Genomic DNA, 19,891 nt, shown 5'->3' with positions numbered 1-19,891 from the left:
ATTCATGTCAGCGATTGAACTCAAGCCTTCAACTGCACACAATGGCCGATTCTTCAGCAGACGTTAGCCCCATCTTTTCCTTTGTAACTATCTACTGACGCCCCCCTTTACAGACTTCTTTGCTCTCACACCTCGACAGCTCTCAGATAAACTGCTTGAACGAGTCCTCTGAGCACAACCTCAAATCGATCCTCCAATCCAAGGCGCTCAACTCTGGTCCAGCATACGTCTTGAGCGATGTTGACGAGCAGCTCCTACTTAGCGTCCACGTATGTTTACTGCTAATGTCCCTTTCGACTGAACATGTATCCGTCTTTAGTTCAATCAAACCGTGCGCGTTCGTGCCATAGTCATCAAGGCCAGCAATACCGCTCAAGCTCCTCGAGATATCAAAATATTCGTCAACCACCCTTCAATAGGATTTGAAGATGTAGACTCGGATGGTGCTGATCGCAATGCAGCACAGGTCTTCTCTTTATCGGAAGCGCAGGTCACTCAGGGGCAACGAATCCCGCTGCGCTACGTTCGATTCCAGAGTGTCAATAGCATTCATGTACGTTCTATCATCGCGGCTATCTCACATATCCTGACTCTATGCGTCCTAGATCTTCGTTAGCTCCAACCATGGCGACGAGGACCAGACAAGAATCGATGGCATCGATTTCCTCGGTACCCCCGTAGAGTGCGATGTTCTGTCTGTTACTCGCTCTTCGTATCACTAACATCATGCCAACCAGGGCCACAAAAGACCTGAGCGGGTTGCAACAGGAGGAAGACTAGACACTGCACTCGATCCTGATACCCCAGCCGCGGGCTATATGTTCGGCGGAGAGCTTCACTTCCCGTCAATTTGTAACCACATAGACCACCTCTTTCGCTCCGCATCGTTGCCCTCAAAGGCCCAATTCACAGTGTCTATGCGAGAGAAGCCTTCGCCTAGCTCAGGTTCTTCATAGGCTTCTTTGAAACTCAGGAATGCTAGGTAGGGTACGAGATCTCGCTTGGCCTACGATCATGCGATGTCAGAGCTGTCTTAATTCAATGTTATCTTGCGCTGCATACCTCCGTGTCCGACTTGGGGATTGCAGCAAAAGCGCGGTACAAGTTGTTGTGCCATGCCAGCTCAATGGAACCGGAGAACGTACAACAGCGAATGGGTACGTTTAGTTTGGCAGCCAGTTGTACATAAAACTTGCGGGTGGCCTTATCCCTGTTGGTATTATCTCGTTGTGGGGTTGGTGGAATAGCCATTTAAATGAGTCGAGCGACTTACCGATAACACAGCTCTTGCCGGACTGGATGGCTTCCTCTGCAGCCTTGACACACTTCGCTCTTGTCTTGAGAGTGTCCTGGTTAATGTGGACATATCCAGCACTCGCAAAGTGTTGATGATATAATGTTGTCTTGCCCAAGCATGGGTAGCCCACAAAGATGACGATCTCTTGGCCAGTGATTCCTTCCATAGGCGATGAGGAGAATCGAGGTACTGGGATCTGTTCTGCAAGTGGGCATGGTCAAATATCCAAGCAACGTACCTTCGGGAACGTCAGACACACGGAACCCAGGGAGCACGTACGGCGTTGCTGGTAGGTCGAGGAAGAATTGCTGTGCACAATGTTAGTACCATGGACACGGAGTATTGAGACGGCTTCGCTCACTTCTGGGGTATGGAAGGGAATGTTCAGATTTTCGGCCCACTTCCTGTCAGTGGACGCAAAGTCCACAGAGCGTCCGGCAGCATCTCCAACAAAAAAAGACGCCGACTTGTCTGGCACACTGGTTGGGATACATGGAATCCGCTAGAGACACTAACCCACCTATTTGCATGCTGTCTTCGCCGAATATCCTCTCAAGTTCATCCCACATGCCTGGCATGGGTTTACGGAAACCATCTTTGGCGGTGGCCGCGAAGATGTGGAAAGGGACGTCAGAAAGCTGTCAAGCTGTTAGATCGAATATGCTATTGTGGGTCTTGTCATGAACCTTTGCTGCAATGGAGGGTATCTTCAGATTCCAAAGATCTATTTGCTGGGACTTCAAAGCCTGGTTCGAGATGAAAACGACAGTGTAGCTAGGGATATGTTGAAATGCATTTATAGCATTAGAAAAGTGTAACGCACCCTGAGTTAGACAACTCCCTCAGCTTGTTTGGAACACAATCTCTCCACCATTCCCACTGCGTTGCGGTTTCCTTCGTTCGCTTTCCCAAGTTTGCTTTGATAACTGTTCCATCGAGGTCGAAGGCTGCAACCTTGGGACGACTCTCAGGGGAGAGATGAACGCCATGGAGGCAGGTACGCTTGGCCCCTAATGACTTCTTCCACTGAAATGCGGAATCCGAGGTCTCATGTTTCGAGAAGAATGGGTGTACTTCATACGCGTAATGAGTAAATGGCCCGATTATGTGGAGAATTACAAACTCTTCTGTGCTTTCGTAGTGGGTTGCGTTTCCTCGTTGTCGATCGCAGAGGTTAATGTCCTCTTTTTTCCTGTATGTGGAGAAAGCAGCTGTCAGAGTCCATAGAACTTGTCCAGGAAGTGACGAGATAGTACCGGCGTGAACTGTTTGTAATGTTTGTGGCATGTCTCAGCTAGCAACGTTAACGCGTCGTGAAACGCGCTCACGTGGGAGGGATACTCCGAACGCGGGCATTAGGATTTTGCCGCACCCCCGCTCCACGATCCGAACTCCGACTCGACGCGCCCACGATCCGCCCACGATTCGGCCTTGAATTCCGTGTTGAGAATTCAGATAGCGTAAATCACCACCTGAAGGGTACCGCCATCATTAAACCCAGCCAACAACTTGTTTGTCCTCGCTTCATACCATCCTCAAACTACGTTATCTTAAGGCCACACTCATCGTCATTGGATTGTAGATTCTGGACCATGGATCGTGGGTTGTGGACTGCATCAGGAAAAATGGTTTCGGAAATTGGATGTAGCGGCAGCTGTCCATTACTACGATTGTAGGAATTAATGGTAATTGTCTCTAAGTCAGCATCGATTTCTGGGTGCTTGTAGATGCCCTCTCCAATTGTCGGGATGCAGGAGTTGCCCATGTAGGTCCATTCATTATGAGTGGGAATATACTGTAGTTTTTCGACCACTCGCTTGTCCCATGTCCCACGGACCGGGCGAGCGAGCCAAAAAGGGTGGGACTGTCCCACCTTTCCGAGACCCTATGAGCCAAAAAGTGGGACATTCGGTAAAAATAGCTTGAAAAATCGAAATAAATCCATAAAAAAATCTACGACACGTGAAGGAGTATCTAATGACCTATGAACTCGTTGTACTTTCGGGTAGAAACTTTGCGTTGCTTCCCTCGGCATGGTTTATTCCCTCTCGGCAATTCTATCAAGTCAGTGTCGAGGTCCGGGGCAAGCCTGGACCCGACTGAGATGAACCCATTGCGCTGTTTTGGTCCAGATCGAGGATCTGTGCCATGACACCTTCAGGATGAAGCCAAGCGTTGTTGTCGATATTTTCATGATGTGCAAAAGGATCTTACTGGTCAACTTCCTCGTGAGGGGCAGAAAGATCGTGAGTGTTGAGTGAAGAAACAGAAAGGCGAGTGAGGAAGGCGGAGTCACTATAAGAAAGCTCACAAAGGGTTTCAAGTGCCACTGGGTATCTGAGCGGCATAGTCAAATGCAGCACAAATGAGACAGGGTAGAGACATGTATGAAGGGTAACGGAGAAATCAAGCCTACACTTGTAGTTGAGGAGAAAGCGTGCCAAGGATGTCTTGAACAAACATGTAGAGTTCACGAGCAGGGGAATATGTTGAGGAGCGAGGTTTGAATAGTGGCATAGCATCAGAATGTCAGGGATGCAACGAAGATACATCCAAACCTCACTTCTGTTACACGGACAGATATCCCGAAGAATGCAAGCTAGCCAATCAACCAAGACCAAGGCAGGTCGAATGCCCTCCAGTGCAGCACTCGAACAATCTAAGAACAAAGGGTGTGGTCATAAACAGCAATTCGCGCAGTCGGGAACATTGTCGACTGATGATCTCCCTGACCTACCTTGACACCAGGGAATGGAGGTGTCCCGCGGTGACGTGACACGTCCCGTGACTTCGGGACAATTAGCCCCTGACGAGCCATGTGTCCCACGTTGGTCCTGACCCGTGAGCCAAAAAGTGGGACAGACTGGATTAGGAAGGTGTTTCCCATGAGCGAGTGGTCGAAAAACTACAGTAATTGCAACAATCAAGGGAAATTGATTCATATATATTGTCGACACTACCAGCATATAACACATACTATCTAAGCTGTATGTGTATATGTATATATGGGTGTGCGTGTCCATTGCAGGTGTGCGTGTCTGTTGCAGGCATGTGCGTGCGTGCGTGTGCACTGCGGGCATGCATGTATGGTGTGTGCATGCGTGTGCACTACAGACATGCGTGCACGGCACGTGTCTGCTGCACGGCTTTCACACCCGCGACAGGGGGTGGCTATAGGAGGTGTTCCCCCTGGTCCGGCGGCTAGGCTGCAGGTGCACCTTGCCTTATGCTCGCAACTGACTTGTGAAGAAAACACGTTGACCACAGCGCATGTTCACAGAGCCGGCCGCAAGCGGCAAAGGTGCCCCTGAGCGGCATACAGCCCGGAGAACACAAATGCGTGAGGTTTGCGGAATGGGGCACCTGCGCCCACCTCACACCCACCGGATCACTCTGGAATGGGCTCCAGGACACAAGGGGACATGAGGAAATGAGAGGGCCGATGAACTGGCCAAGGAGGGCACAGAGCTGGACCTGGAAACAGACACACCGACATTCGCAGCCATGCCCTGCATAGTGAAGGAGAACACCCTCAACACATGGAAAGGCATCTGGCACTCAAAACTCAACAGAGAAGACCATCGCTTCCACGCAGCCAACCAATTCCCGCCTGCCCTCAAACCCCGACACCACTTCATCAAAAACAACCACAAGATTTATGGGCGAATGATGCAGGCGCACACAGGACACTGTTTTTCCAGCGAGTACTATGCCTCCTTCATCCACTCAGAGACACAATCCTGCCCTTGCAGTGCCCAATACCAGTCACACTCACACATAATTGAACACTGCCCCATCCATGAGCATGCTCAACACCACTTACACAAGCCTGGGAAGGACATCACCCTCACGGATGTCCTCAGTACAAAGGCAGGACTTGAAGGATTCACAAAATTCCTTCAGAAAATAAAAACCTTCAGGAAGGCCACAGAGATCGTCAAGGAGGAAGCAAGGAGGAAGAGGATGACCCCCTAGCCTCACAGTAGAACCCACAGACAAACACGGACCTGCTCCTGCATGCCCCATATTTCTTTTATCAATCTTTCTATTTATCATTATTTGTTGTCACCTTTCTCCCGCTAATTATCATCGCAGTACATATAGCCCTCTCTCGCACCGTAATGCGATAGACCACTGGCCAAAAAGCCAATACCATAGCACACACTATCAACATACATATCTAGCCTACCTTTCATCTACATCGCAGCACCTACACACCATACCTAGATTACCTTACACCACTACATAGCCGCTACTTAACATGACCACGTGTTTGACGCGGGGTATAAATATAGAAATCTCTCTCTCTCTCACCTGCGCCCACCTCCAGAAGTGGTGGTAGAAGATGTTGAAGAGAGCAACGTGCGCGCGTTGGGCTATATTGGTGGAGTTTGAAATGCGTGACCAAGCAGAGGCAAATATATGCTCGCCGTGTCTGGTGTTGCCACGCATCATATTACTCGTTACTCGTATCTTCAATATTTCTGCCCACTTTTGTTTGGTTTTTTGTTTGTGCTCTTGATCAAATCCCCTTGAGATCAGATCCACTCTCGATCCAGACATCCTCAATCATTTTGGGCCATACTCCCGTTGATAAGATAATGGTCCCTGAGCTGGCGCTTCGTTTGTCACCATCCTTTCCTCCCCACCTTCTTCCCCTCCCCATTTTCGCGTTGTGGATCCTCACAGTCACAGGACTGGTATGTTGCTCAAGTTCACTAATGTTTACACATGCTTATTTCAGCCCTGCCAGGACTACAGAGCAGGTTTTCGGTGCGTACCATATCTATCGCTTTTGGGCTATGAGGTCACGAAAACCTGCTCCCAGACGACGATAATCCTCTTCCCAATTCCGCTTGATATTCGCAAAGAACACCTTGCCTCCATCCAATTCTACTCCCATTTTGCTCACGACCCTCCTTCATCATTGCATCCGATGCAGAATTTGCAGGTATGCCCTCTCACTTGAACATCATTCCCCACCGATAAAATTGTCCATACCAGACCTGAGCTCGCTGCCCATGAGCTCATGCTCGACCACAGTCAGTTCGTGCCCCGCCGCCCGGCATGCCCTATCTCGTCCCTGGCGCCTTGGCTGGCCCGGCCATGGCCAAACCCTTGCTCTTACGCTATCCTTCCACAAGGGTAAACTGGCAACCCACGTTCAGCGAGTTCACGCCCAAATCCTCCTACGTGCCAGTGTGTCCTGTTTATGTCAGTGTGCTCTGCCGCGTATCTGGGATTCCCAGCGCTGGTCTAGGTAAGTGTTTCGCAAGCGGTACTATGATGCAGGTTCGTCTTTTTCTTTGCTTTTTCTCGCAGCGTATCTTTGACCGCTTGACCGCAGGTCGGTGCCGTTCCACTCCCTCATAGTTAATATGCGGCTGCATATCATTATCACTCTCATCCCATTTCCCAGCCGTGGTAGGTTTTGTTGCTGGTCTTCATTTCCGATATTACTGATTATCTTTTATTGAATGTGATATTGTGCTTACGGGTAGGTATGTAAGTATCTTTCAGCTATAGCTTCCTATGGTAGAGTAGTTCTGTTAAATGTTCAAATTGTCTCGATTTCAATGTATGTTAGTTTAATGCTGATCCCACGTTGAAGGATGTCTTGGCGTGTCAAAGTCTACGGGCCTTAGGTGTGAACAAAACTCTGTTGCATAGTAAGGATTCTGAGTCTGATGTAACATTGATGAGGAATGCAACGTGGCTGCACCTTGATTACTACCATGCATGCCGTTGGCATCTGCTGTCTGTTATACAAAGGAAACACCTGGGTTGTGCCCTCGCTAATTTGGTATGATTACGAGACACCCATGTTTATACACATTTAAACTTGGTCAGTTCTGTGCATTGTCCTTTCCCTCCGCAAATGTTACACTTAATGAGCTGGAATGACTTGGGAGTTGGAGTCTGCATCAATGATAAATGAGTGCCTTCATTTTGGTGATCGCTTCGTTGCACTCAGGCCAAGACTCAGGCTGATGGTGATCGCCTTGAACAATCTGATGGGATGTGGGGTATACGAGGCCTTTTCGTGACAATCAGTGCCTGATCTACAATATACTTTACCGTGACATATCAATGTCATACTGATATCACTGCTTCTGTGCCTCATATTTTGTGTTCCTTGATAAAGGGTGATAGTAAGCGGGTGCGTTTCGTGACAGGATCCGGAATCCCACTGCTGTATTTTGCGATCGATTTGTATTGTACTAATACATCAACGTAGACTTAGCCACACAATTTACACAGTGGAACGAGGCGTGGCTTATACTTTTTCTTGCTTACATTTGGTAACAACATGAGGGTTAGGGTCAGGGGGTCGCATCGGGGTCGCATTGAGTCAACCATCCTTCAACTCATGAGCCGGAGCGTAGCTCGGCATGTCTTGTATACTGTACTTTTACAACTGTTTGCTTGTGGGAATTACCTTCCTAATATGGATTGTCCCGCCTTTTTGTTTGTGGCTCCAGATCTACATGGGACATGTGTTCATCAGGGGCTAATTAGCCTACTCCGTCCTGGGACATATCAGCGCTTCGGCCACCTCTCCATTCCTTCTGCCCTTTGAACTATGATATAAGAGGTGCACATTGGCTACGTCAGGGTAATCAGCGCTGTTGAGCATGTTAAATTACGGTAAGTCAACCATTGCCTTTAGTTTGATAAACAGTTGACATTCTAGGTCTGATCTGTGGCTTGGGTGTCACGTTGGCAGCACATAGCCCTTACCATGTCTCCATTCTGTTGCTGACATACTGTAACAATTAATGCAAAAGTTCCCAGTGGCGTGAGAATTCGGAGTTTAAACATACCTTCCTAAACAGTATGTCCCGCAAATAGGTTCCCTACTCTCGGTGGTGGTGGGACAGGGTTCCCAGGCCGGGACAAGGTCAGGCCGTGTCCTGGGTTTTGGTACATGTGCATAATTTTGGTGTTGGATGCTATCATTTACTGGACCATCCTCTTGTTTGTTACTTACCTTCTCTTTCTTTATAGCAGTTGCCGGCTGCACAGTCTTCTCACTGGGCTGCATTGCCACTTTGCCTCACCTACCTGTCTCTGTTCTACTGCAACTAGAGGCGATGCTGACCTTGGGCTTCAGGACATGGATAAAAGATGAGTCTTTTCTCCCTCTCTTGATAGGAATCTACTTACTTAGTCTTCCAATTGCTCACTTGCTTGCCCTGTTGTCTGAAGCTCTTGGTTGCAGGAGTACAGGGACTTTGTAGGACGTTAGATACATCATTCAGGCTGTATACATTTTATGCTGCACAAATTTTATGTTTTTCCTGTTTCTACTAGTTGTCCCGCATTTAAGTTCCCAAGACCCCAACGGGTGGGACTGTCCCGTGGTATAAGTTCCGTTCCCGGCCCTGTGGGACATGGGATGGGAACTTCTGCGTTAATTGTTACAGTAGTAAAGAAAAGGTACAAATGTTCTTTCTGTCAAGTTGAAGCCCATTGTCCATCTACAGGCATTCACTCACTGCCACAGCTTTAACGTCTCCTACAAGATGTTATCCAGCCCCAAGGCCTTCAGGATCCTTTGTGACATCCCCGCACTGATTGCGACCTTGGGGAGCACATCTACCCCCAACTCAATGACAAGAACTCTGAGCTGCCACAGGAAGCACCAGCTCTTGCACCTTACAACAATTCATGGATCCGGTGCTCCGACCTCATGGCTCAGATCCTCCACCCTGGCAGTGAGGATGTTATGCATGGGGGTGATGCTGGCCCTGGGATGGCCGATGACACTGATATCAATGCAAGTCTCATACAGGAGCTGGAGAAATTGCAAGGGAAGTGTCATAAGGTATCTAATAAGAAGTACGATGTGTTCTTAGGCCATTAGATGTTGAAAATTGCTCCAGGGTTTTTTTTTGAATTTATCTATATTTTTGCGCTATTTTACCAAATGTCCCACTTTTTTGTTTGTAAGTTGTCGTAGAGGTGGGACAGTCCCGCCTAAATTGTTCGTTCACCTGGCCCGTGGGACATGGGATGAGCGAATGGTCGTAAAAGTACAGTATTCAAAATTATGCCCAGCTTGGCATTGTACATGTTTGGCTTTGTGGCTGTGGTATATCTCTCGCTTTGACATTAGGATGTTGGGCTTGAGATTGCATGGCAGATATCAACAGGCAGCGGGTCTAGCTACTCGTGTTTGAGTTTTCCTTTCCAGTACAATGGAATAGTGATTCTGTCGTGAAGACGACCAAGGCCCCTATTCTTTTCTTTCTTTTCTCTTTCCTCCTCTCTCTCCTTTCCACACTTAGAGCCAGGTCCGCGCACCTCCGGTCATCTCCGCACACCTTCGGACACCTTCGGACCCTCCGAAGATTTTGGAGTTTGCTCCACGTCTGGAGTTACCTCGGACCTCTTATGTTTCCCTTCGAGCATTACTCCCGACAACATTCGGACTTTATGCAGACCATGCGGACGCTTGACAGCAGCGCTGTACTACCTCCGTGACAGCAGATGGTTATCAGTAGCATGATCAGGATCCGAAGATCACTGGAGTTGTTTATATACTGAGCGGTTCACATCCTAGTCCCCCATCTCAACCTCTTGGTCATTGGGACTAGGTGCGCATTCACTTTGTAGTAGATAGCATGCTTTATTGACTTGGTCATTGGGACTAGTGCTTTCGTGCTCACCGCCGGCACTCGTTGAGATCCTCCATCACCTAGCCTTGTGGTTTCGGCCACTTGTACGTCTACGCTTCTACGCTCCTACGCTCCGCTCCGTTCCGCCTACCTCCGACCTCCTCCGAAGTTTTGGAGCTGTTTAGGAGTTTAGAGTACCGCCCCTGTTGTGTCCACAACAGATTCTCACTGAGAAAAATGGTAGGAAGATAGCCCTAAGTGCTGCAGCGGAGCAAGGCTGCCTTGTATTCATAGTGTGTATGCCAAGTACGTTGATTGATACATGCCTGTTGTCGCTTTGGCCCGCACTGGTGCATATTTTGCAAATAATATCAAAGATATCCAATTAAAATATTATATATTGTGTCATGCTTGAAGATGTTCGAGTTGAATGCGCTCAAAAAAGTCTAAATCTATGCGGTGGTTTACCAAGAATTGCTTGCCCATGTCAAGCGCTGTTTCCCTGGTCCACAAGCTTCCGTCCTCACCTGCCCTATATGGGATGAGGTGACAAGACCAGAGGATGTGGGAGACGGGAACAACAGACGCATGGGGTCCGTGGAGGCAAGTAGACCGCTCCAATTTGAACATAGATGTTGAGGGATCAATAGTTTGAAATGGGCGGTACCAATGCATGTAGGCAAGTGCCTCCTTCTCCCCAAAATACTCTGGGAGGTGGAAGATAATGTGCACATGCCCAACAAGTAGTCCTTACAAGGGGGAGACAGTGTCAGCACACAGCGATCATGAGACCATAATAAAAACACAGCAAAAAAAGAGAATGAGGGCTCTCACCGGCAAGTGCATCCGGTTCACACGCGAATGGGGGTACATCCTCCACTAAAACCGCTGGACCAAACTGTGTGGGAACAATGGTTTTACGAGCATTAGCAGCTGTATGTTCAGGATACGCTCGGATCTTGCAAAAGTGTTTTGATGGGCTAGAGTGAAGACGAGCGGGGGCAACAACTGATATGTAATGGAAAATGTTGATGGATGCAGATGGCCCAACTTCAGGGATATGTTGGGAGCCAGCCTGAGTCGAGGCGAGATAGCTATTTATGGATTCAATGAGTAGAGGAGCAGCGTGTGTACTCTGAACAAGTGAAAGACGAGCATGACGGTGATGGCACCTGCGAGGAAGGTAGAAGCTGCGCGAACCAATGACATTGAGAAGGGTGAAATGGGAGAGGTGCTCAGCAAGCTCACCGGCTGTCATGTTGAGCTCCAGATCAAGCGATGGCATACCATCCGCTGCCTCTGGTGTATCTGCAAGTGCCGCTAGCTGGGTATCAGCAACATCAGGGTCCTCGGGGTCAGTATCTGCGTTGTCATTGCCTGTAGGTGACAGATAATGCTGTGAGCTCTGGAGCCAGTCCAGGTAAGATGTGCGCATGAGGAGAGCTTCTTGTTGGTGCAGCCATGTTGTCATCTGAATCAGGTAGTCTTGTTTATTACTTGCCCGGTAAGCACACTTTGCAAAATCAATATGGAGGTGTTCGGGGGACTCAGTGTTAAAGCCGTCTGCACTGCCAAAGAGCTCTATTGACTCAATGTAATGTAGCATGGCATGGAGTTTGGGAATATTGAAGGTGTGTTGGACATCAAGATGCGAGAAGACATCCTTCCGCCTGTGAAACTCATGAAGTGATTTGGTCATGGCCGCCAAGGGTTTGTCTGTATATGATTCATATTGAGCCAGAGTGATAAAATTGAGGAGTGCCCTGGCAGCAGCAAGTACATCGGAATCAAGACCAAGACCAGATAAGGCTCCCACAAAAGTGCACTCCATTTCCTTATGTTCCGTCCCTGTCCATTGAGAAACCACAGAGATGCCTTTCTTGAAGTGCCGAAGATCATTAAACAGAGTCATGGATTGATACCAAGCATCAAGACCGTCCTTGCCAAGCAGATTGTTGTGAAGAAACCATGTCATAAAGTGATCTTTGAACATGCCTTTATGAAGCTGGTGCAGGATGTTGGGAGTCAGGTATTTGAAGATGTCGGAATGGGGGAGCATTTCCCAAAAGGGATTACAGATCCATCGAAGTCCGTGATCATCCTCAATTTCCTGCATACGCATATTGCCCGATTCCAATTCGCGAACCTTGGAGAGAAAAGAGTGGACTGTCCTCGGTGCCGAATGGCATTTGTCACAGTCAACAATGCATTTTGGGCAACAGTTTTCTTTGCAACAAGCGATGAGACATTGCTCTGGATGGTTGGCAACGTATGCCGCAAGAATAGGATATATTTGGTGTATGACGCGGTCAGCACAAGTGATGGTAATGCCATGGGTGCCTGCATCCCTGAGAGACTCAAGAATCACATCCATACAATGGTAAAACATCCGATATCCTTCCTGAGACCAAACGTCCTCTGAGAAACACTCTAATTTAGTCATAGGTATGTAGCCGATAAGAACCGTAGCACATTTTGAGGGCTGGCGACGAACTGCCTTTGAGATGGTGCCAAGCGTCAGATAGACTGGCCATGCCATCTTATTCCCAGAGAAGGTAGAGAGAGCCATCTTGTCAGATGTGAGAATAACGGGTGCAACCACAGCACCGGTGGGCAATCTCCCCTGAAACCCCACACATTGTGTCAGTACATGCAGCAGTACATAAAAACAATGTCTAGCTTGCCTGCATTTCCCACCACCACTTCCCCATCCACATTTCTTCGTACTGCCTCACCTTCCCCTCTGAATCGTTGTACAGCTGCTCCGGTGCATATGCCATCAAGTCCGAAAGCATAGGGTTACCAAATAGGTCTCTAATGCATTCTACAGGGTCTCAGAGCCAGAGCTCCAGCTGCTCTTTGATGGGCTTGTCATCTTTGCCTGCGACATTACCGGTCACATCAATGTTCTTGAGTCTCCAGTCTGCTCCGTGTGGGAGTGCGTCAACCCTCTGAAATAGTGTGTAAGCACTCTGGTAAGAAGTCCTGAGTCAGCTCCGAGCCTGTATCAAGGTCAGGATTTATCTGGCATGCGCACACAAACACTCACAATTGGTAGTTTCAAAAATTCCTCTATTGCTGTCTTGCCCACGTTGGTCACAAGCCACCGTGCAAGCTGCCACTCCTCTTCATTGTCAAAAGGGGCCCACAGATCCAACCCTAGTGCCAGTTGCTCATCTCGTAAGTTGTTGAACATGGTCTGTGCAACACCAAGTCCTGATGCGACAATCCCAGGGTACAATTGCACAAATTGTTCACGGATGTGGTCTTCATCCTCCTCCTCACCCACTCTCGCATGCATACTGTTACTTTCAGGTGGTGGACCTTCGGCTCCTGAGTTGTGTGGGTTAGAGGGCACAGCTTCGTCTTCTTCAAAAGGTATGTCGTCAAGTGGGATGTCATATGATGTTATCGGTTGACTGAGAAGGGGTAGAGTCTGCTGGTCTGTGGTTGAAGTGGTCTTGGCCTTTCAACAAGCAGTGTCCCTGTCTGTGCGGCACTGGTGTTTCTTGGAAATGTGGATCCCCAGGGCCTTATGAGAGCAAAATGGCACATCAAGGCAAAACGGACAGTATAAATTTGGATTCATTTGAGGCGCTTCCTTGGGCTTGCCAGCTTGCAACTGTGCAGGGGTTCGTGCTGGTTTCATGGTGTGTAATGGAAGGGAAGTTGAGGACAGGACAAACGTGAGCGGCTGCTAGTTTTGATTATGATTATTGGGATCAGTCATGCTAATGTATTTGCCTGCCAGGCCATCACCTGATTTCAGGTGTGGCTGCTCGCCTGAGCCACATCTGGGTGGCTCAACTGCGTGCTTTGTTTGGCCCCACACAGTTTTTGCCCCTCGCCCGTCCAATTCCTCTTGCTTCTGCCCCTCACCCCCACAAAAATTTCCCTACATGGCTACACAAAAAGACATACCACTGCGTAAGTTTGCTTATACCTGCCCTTTCAATAGTTTGAACTAATGTCCCACAGAGATGGACTCCGTTACCACTGACAACTCAGGCCAACGCAAACGTAAAATCACCAAGTGAGCTCAGTACAAAGGTGAGCACTTGTTCTCTTCATCATTCTTGCCTAAACACGTCTCACTCAATTGCTCTAGCCAACGAGAAACACCAGAAAGAGACATGCCGGCAGGATAACTTAGCTCAAAAAACTCAAGGCAAAGTTTGTGCACCAAAGGCTAAGAGTGCTGGAACATTGAGTAAGCATACTGTTCTCCTGGCATTTTCTTTGATTAATGTACTGGCTAGATCATCAACCTCGTTCTACCAATGTACATGCTTTGAGTTCTCATGTCTGACTGCTGCTAACATGTATACCAAGTTTTCAACATCAGATGTGGCTCTGCCAAAGCGAAAGGTAGCCAGGCAGTCTCCGGCAACCTTTCAGCATGAGCTTGCTGCTTGTGGTAGGTGCTACCCACCACCTCCACCTCTTCAAGACTATTGTCAGGTGATCCCCTCAAATTGTTGTATGCAAGAGGTAAGCAGCCGCATTACTCTTCTAATCAACATCACCACTAATCGGTGACTACAGGGTGGTTGTGAGTCACTTGGACACCATAAACCAGCTGCTAGCAGTTGCCCTGAGCGCACTGATCAGCACCAATTGCTAGTTGCCAATGCCAACATTGAGCACCAGGTGCAGTCTGCGACTCATTGTTCATCTGTTGTTGGTATGTTAAATTTACTCATTCACTACTAGTAGGCCACCGCTTATTATTGTTTATAGGAATCAGCCAAGGCCTCAGGGTGGTTGTCTCCAACAGCGAGGACAATGACAATGGCCAGGAGTATCAAAACCGCAACCAGAGCTGTCGTGATGATATGCCCTCCAGCCATCGCACTGCTCACTCCACAGCCACACTCATTGAGGTGGCAGATGAGCCACCCAACAACGAGGACCAAAACCTTGGCAACAAGGATGAGGACAAGGACAACCCCAACCTCATCCAGCCACTGAAGCTTCATAACCTCAACTGCAAGAGCTCGAACATCTCTGACTATGCCCTGCCTGTCAAGACCCTTTTCATGTATGCAACATCTTATTTCCTGGTGTTTGCCATCACTCGAGGCATATGGGCCAACAACCTGACCCTCATCCGCTGGGCCAAGGAGGCCTGGGGCACTGCCTGTGACAAGTTTGATTCCAATATCACCTACGACTATAATATCTTGGGTATGGTGAGTACCATCTTTTTTCGGTCATGTAGATAATTATTAACCATTTCTTTTCTAGATGAAGTGTTGCATATCAACAACCATGGGCAACGTCAAGGTATCAGTCGCAGGCCATGTGGACTCATTCTATCATTTTGTCAACAGCGACTTTGATGCAAGGATCCATGCTGCTAACAAGGCACTTGCTGAGCGCCTCATCAACAGGTTTGGCATGTGTTATGCAGCACATGAAACTACTACCCAAGGGACAAATATTAATGGGCTGCATGCTGGCTAGAACATCAACACCACTTCAACGTACGCTGTGCGCGATGGGCTCTATGAGCACCTGATTCTTCAGAAGGCTCTCAATGTTGCCTGGTTCAGTGGGAGCTCCGATGCAGGTGTCAAGCATTCAAAACTATTCAAGCCTCTCCCTATCCCTGCATTGGCTCTCCTCTGGACAGCGGTATGTATTTGAGTTCATTATCAATATCTTACTCTACTCATCACAATACCTACAGATTTGTTGCCGGATTGACGAGTGGAAGAGCAACAGCAGGTGCCAGACTGTCAAGTTTAAATGCAAGGGGTATGGGAAGCACCTCCAGGCTCACACTGGCAATATGAAGAAGTTCGAATGCGTGGCCGTTGATGCCGACTCAGATATCTTTGACGTCATCAGGAGAGATTTGCTGAGGGCTGCACGGTGCATCATTCATTTTATTTTTTTCTATCGTGCTTTTACTCATCCATTATTATTTTACTAGTGTTCATGCTGGTGTTGCACCCAATTCTGATGACACAGACAAGGATGTCCCCAACACTTCTGACCCCTTGGAGGATGATGCCTTTACAATGCCATCCTCTGTTACTGTAGTTGGTCCACCTCCAGTGTTGGCACTGGTCCCGAGTCGGAGACAGATTAGATGTATATACTCTCATTTACAATGTATACCCGTATGAATTCCAATGTTGTTGTCGCTGTTGTATTCATGATTGTGCCGGTGTGAGCAAGTGTCAGTTAATACACACAAATGAGTATAATTGCACGTAATCATGTAATGTCACTTCATTGTAATTGTCAGAAATAGCTGGTTACTACCACGCGCACACCTAAAATGCTAAGGGTAAATCAGTATATTATACTGATTATCAAATGAGACCCAACCAGATGGGGCTTACTGGTTAAGCTTGACCTTAGTAACAATTGCAAGAGACACAGAAGAAGTATGCCTGAGCAGCTGCAAATCTGAAAAACTAAGAGTAAGAGCAAACTTGAAGAGCGAGCGCCAACAGCCAGAGTCAAGCAAGAGCCAAGAGCAAGAGCCAAACCAGAGTTGTGCCAATCAAGAAGCAGATTGCTGATTCAGAGCAAAGAGAAACCCTAGTACAGGCTAGCAGTAGTTAGCAAATAGTCAGCAAAAATGTGTTATGAGATCTCACTGCAGCAAATACATATGGTTTGCTCAAGACAATTGATGACCACAGTGGTCACTGGTGTCAGTAGGATAGAGCTGTTGGGGCTTTGCAATTTAGGAGTCAACAATTTTCACGATAGGGGACATTTTACGTAGGCTTGTGACAAGAACTTACTTTAGAGTATGGGAGCCTGTAAGTAACCAATGACTTTCAAGTCAAATGTTGAGGACCAGCCTACAGGGACACAAATCAGAGTCCACAACCCACAACCCACAGTCTGTCAAAGATCAAACACGAGTATAGCTAGGAAGTCTATAACTGCACAGACTCACCGGCCGTTAGGTTGAAGGTTGAGTTAGTAGCTGTTGAGCTAGTAGGCTGACAATGATAGTCATTTGGGTAAGAAAGACTTAGGAATGATATTCATGGTAGCGACTGTATATATATGACAGGAGTGTGTGAAGTCACTACCGTATTTGTGAAGCTGTATAGTCCTAATCCCACGGTAATGCAGGATGGCTACGTAAGCTATGTACGTGGCTCAGTGCAATGAATGCGGAGCCACACAAGTGCGTGATTGCGTAAGGCACTAATACTACTTATTGGGGTACCTAGCACCATGTAGACGTGTGAAGGCGGTGTTTACTTGTAGACCTCGTAGAGGAACATCGCCGTAAAGGAGGCTTCTGGATGAACCAATAAAGCTGCAAAGGGTCAAATACTAATTGTAGTTGTGACACACATCAGGAAAAATTGGCTGTAGAAGTTGCTGCTTTTGGCGGTAAATGCAAGGATTGGTGGATTTCGATGTAGGCCTGAAATTACATTTGGTGACCTATCCAGCTAGCATTGCCAGTTGCACCATCACCATACACGACTGACTAGAGAGGTTCTGGCTGGCTGCCTATGCTATCCTCAGAGTAGCACAGCCCATCTATCTATGTGTATGTTATCACACATATCCATCTAGTATTTTCCCAGTTGTTCACCTTCATGCAGTACATTGTCTATATTAATCTAATTCAATGATATTTTCTTATAGTCACTATGCTACCAGTCAGTCCATATACAGAGCAGCTGACCACTTGAATGCTGAATATAAAATAGGATCCACTAAAATCAGCCATCAAGGATCTTGGTGGTACAAATCCGCCAACTAGCAGCCTTCCCAAGCCCTCCCCACACTGACCGTCCGCAGCCTCATACAGCAAAACACAAGGCACTGCAGACAATGTCAACAGTACGGCCTTTTGCATAACATCAGCAGTCTGACCTTGCTCATCGCCTAACACAGCACACAGCTCTTGTTCAATCATGAGCAAAAGGGGTTCTTCATATCCCTTGGCAATCAATTGTAAGCATCAAATTCAATAACCACCCAGGCAATTTAACTGATCACATATCCTATGCAGTTAGAGTGCAGCTGCATGGCTTTTGGGATCTCAGTTCTCTTGGTGGTTACAATCATCCATATAACCTTCAATTTGATGCTATACCCACTGCTCAGCCTTAGGCAGTATCCTATTCACTGTGCCCACCTGTATCACTCCTCTCACCACTTCAATACCTCTATATCAGAGCCTTGTACCGCAAAGGTTACCACCTTGGTCTCCATTTGCTATACCATCTGTATACCCATATATCTATCCTCAGCCAATTTCCTTGCTTGTCCCCCCCTTGTTCCCACTACCACTTATCAAGAGAATAAGCCTGCCAATCATGCTTGTGCCCCCAATCCCCCTGTACCTGAAAAGCCCTATCAGGTTCCAAACAAATCACAGCCCATCAACTCACATGCTACTGTTCCAGTTTTGACTAGCTCAGTATTGGTTCAACCTCTTAAGACCACATTACCACCACAGCAGCCTTTGGCTGATAGCAGCGACCATGTTGTTCTTCCCAGTGGCACCATTTGGCACCTTTGGCCTGATGGTCAGTTCAAACAAGATTTATCTCTCAAGGATGTAGATGACTCCTGTCACAGTAATTTTATGATTGATTGGGCCTGTTATACTGGTGGGTGACCTCGCAATCAGGGTAAAGCCAATGCAGACAACTGGCAGAAGGGCAAAATACGAAGGCGCTACTGCAGTGGAATTATTGTCTGTTCCACCAAAGGTTGCAAGTACATGCTTTGCCCTCTTGCTTTGCCCTTACGCATAGTTCAAGATCAGGCTGCAAAAGCACAATGTCTCAATATGCAGCATTGCCCCTGTGGAGTCATTCTTGAACTGTGGTTTTACAAGCAGGGTGTCCATGTTCATAACAATGGGTCTCATCGCCATCCTCGCCTTGCCCACAAAGTTCACCTGACTAAGGGAGAAAGAGATAAGCTGAATGAACTTTTCAAAGACCACCCAGCTAGCGCTGTGGTAGAAAGTAGAATGTTACTAACAGGGTAGTTTCTAACACGTTTCTAACACGTTAGTAACAACCCTAACATTGGGGGTCCCAGAAGAGTGTTAGAAATTGTTAGAAATTCGCGAGGCAGTGCACAGATAAACCCGGCCGATCGGAGGGTGTTTGCCACCGTTGCTTGGCAAAAATGCGCGTCCTCGGCGCGTTTTTTGGCCGGACCATGACAAGCGGCATAAGCAACCGGGCCGGAGTCAAAGCTGGCGGCTATGCTCTTGCTATGTTGTTTGAATCACACTGTGCTCGTGGCTGTGGCCTTTGTGGCTGACGTTGAAGGCGGTAGCGTCTAAGTGGACTGATTCACGGTTTTGCGGCTGAAAATGCGATGCATCCGTTGCTTTGACATAGGCATTTTCTCTTGTATATAAGTCGTCAAAGATTCAACAATATTCATTAAGCAAAATGGTTCTAACTCATCAGGCTTTAGAAAATCTACTCGAAGCCCGTCGACAGTTTATCGAAGATGATGGCTTCAAAATCCCTCATTTCATTGGAGTCATTGATTCTAATACTGAATTGCATAGCAAGGAACACATTGAATGGACAAGCTATATTGACAAGATACTAGCAGCACAGGAGGAGAATCGAGAAGTTCCTGAAGTGTGCTTTCCCTATTTTAATATTATTACCTTACTCTGATTCTTGTTTAGGCACCTTTTACATTCAATGATACGGGTGTACGAGCCACTGGAGCCAATGGAAAAGGGAAAGGGAAAGCCTCCGCCACTGACCATCCTGTCCAAGCTTTGGTGGTTCCCTCAGACAAGGAGGCGCGTTTTCAGAGTATCCGAAACCAAAGAAAGCTGGAATGGGATGGTATACCAGTTAACAGGGATATTGGACCGGCTCGCTCTGGAGCAAAGCAAGGTGTTGGACGCACCCGTGGCGACTTGGTTGATGATCTCATCATTGAAGAGATGGAGCCCAACACCAGTGGCAAGATTATCACTCATGTCTACTGCATAGGC

The 19,891-nt window shown here is 47.7% G+C and overlaps 8 protein-coding genes across 8 annotated transcripts; 3 read left to right on the top strand and 5 right to left on the bottom strand.

Annotated features, from left to right (window-relative positions):
- Window positions 1-41: 41 nt before the first annotated feature.
- On the top strand, window positions 42-780 carry CONPUDRAFT_150135 (DUF1000-domain-containing protein; the record flags this gene model as incomplete). The annotated part of the gene is made up of 5 exons (XM_007766647.1): window positions 42-62; window positions 114-269; window positions 320-553; window positions 606-682; window positions 738-780. The coding sequence occupies 5 exons, from the start codon at window positions 42-44 to the stop codon at window positions 778-780; spliced, it is 531 nt and encodes a 176-aa protein (XP_007764837.1).
- A 55-nt stretch (window positions 781-835) lies between these two features.
- On the bottom strand, window positions 836-2,653 carry CONPUDRAFT_87778 (PNK3P-domain-containing protein; the record flags this gene model as incomplete). Its single annotated transcript, XM_007766646.1, has 10 exons — window positions 836-1,006; window positions 1,063-1,223; window positions 1,274-1,456; window positions 1,536-1,605; window positions 1,659-1,768; window positions 1,818-1,935; window positions 1,984-2,071; window positions 2,121-2,370; window positions 2,421-2,489; window positions 2,626-2,653. The coding sequence occupies 10 exons, from the start codon at window positions 2,651-2,653 to the stop codon at window positions 836-838; spliced, it is 1,248 nt and encodes a 415-aa protein (XP_007764836.1).
- Window positions 2,654-4,954: 2,301 nt separating this feature from the next.
- CONPUDRAFT_34799 (uncharacterized protein) lies at window positions 4,955-5,221 on the top strand (the record flags this gene model as incomplete). The annotated part of the gene is made up of 1 exon (XM_007765781.1): window positions 4,955-5,221. A coding segment is annotated over one exon (267 nt), but the record flags the coding sequence as incomplete, so codon positions are not given.
- Window positions 5,222-10,425: 5,204 nt separating this feature from the next.
- Window positions 10,426-10,602, bottom strand: CONPUDRAFT_41795 (uncharacterized protein; the record flags this gene model as incomplete). Its single annotated transcript, XM_007765789.1, has 1 exon — window positions 10,426-10,602. A coding segment is annotated over one exon (177 nt), but the record flags the coding sequence as incomplete, so codon positions are not given.
- Window positions 10,603-11,320: 718 nt separating this feature from the next.
- CONPUDRAFT_47764 (uncharacterized protein) lies at window positions 11,321-12,034 on the bottom strand (the record flags this gene model as incomplete). Its single annotated transcript, XM_007765842.1, has 1 exon — window positions 11,321-12,034. A coding segment is annotated over one exon (714 nt), but the record flags the coding sequence as incomplete, so codon positions are not given.
- A 75-nt stretch (window positions 12,035-12,109) lies between these two features.
- CONPUDRAFT_26478 (uncharacterized protein) lies at window positions 12,110-12,544 on the bottom strand (the record flags this gene model as incomplete). The annotated part of the gene is made up of 1 exon (XM_007765768.1): window positions 12,110-12,544. A coding segment is annotated over one exon (435 nt), but the record flags the coding sequence as incomplete, so codon positions are not given.
- A 208-nt stretch (window positions 12,545-12,752) lies between these two features.
- Window positions 12,753-13,114, bottom strand: CONPUDRAFT_150132 (uncharacterized protein; the record flags this gene model as incomplete). The annotated part of the gene is made up of 2 exons (XM_007766645.1): window positions 12,753-12,869; window positions 12,968-13,114. 2 exons carry the CDS (start codon window positions 13,112-13,114, stop codon window positions 12,753-12,755), a joined length of 264 nt encoding a protein of 87 aa, XP_007764835.1.
- A 451-nt stretch (window positions 13,115-13,565) lies between these two features.
- Window positions 13,566-16,454, top strand: CONPUDRAFT_70154 (uncharacterized protein; the record flags this gene model as incomplete). The annotated part of the gene is made up of 14 exons (XM_007765991.1): window positions 13,566-13,604; window positions 13,753-13,845; window positions 13,897-13,951; window positions 14,027-14,128; window positions 14,178-14,200; window positions 14,251-14,335; window positions 14,408-14,409; window positions 14,464-14,602; window positions 14,659-15,110; window positions 15,166-15,204; window positions 15,385-15,555; window positions 15,611-15,795; window positions 15,857-16,017; window positions 16,261-16,454. The coding sequence occupies 14 exons, from the start codon at window positions 13,566-13,568 to the stop codon at window positions 16,452-16,454; spliced, it is 1,740 nt and encodes a 579-aa protein (XP_007764181.1).
- Between the last annotated feature and the right edge of the window lie 3,437 nt (window positions 16,455-19,891).

The sequence above is a fragment of the Coniophora puteana genome, assembly GCF_000271625.1.
Source record: "Coniophora puteana RWD-64-598 SS2 unplaced genomic scaffold CONPUscaffold_2, whole genome shotgun sequence".
Classification (NCBI taxonomy): domain Eukaryota; kingdom Fungi; phylum Basidiomycota; class Agaricomycetes; order Boletales; family Coniophoraceae; genus Coniophora; species Coniophora puteana.
This window is presented reverse-complemented; position numbering and strand designations above follow the sequence as displayed.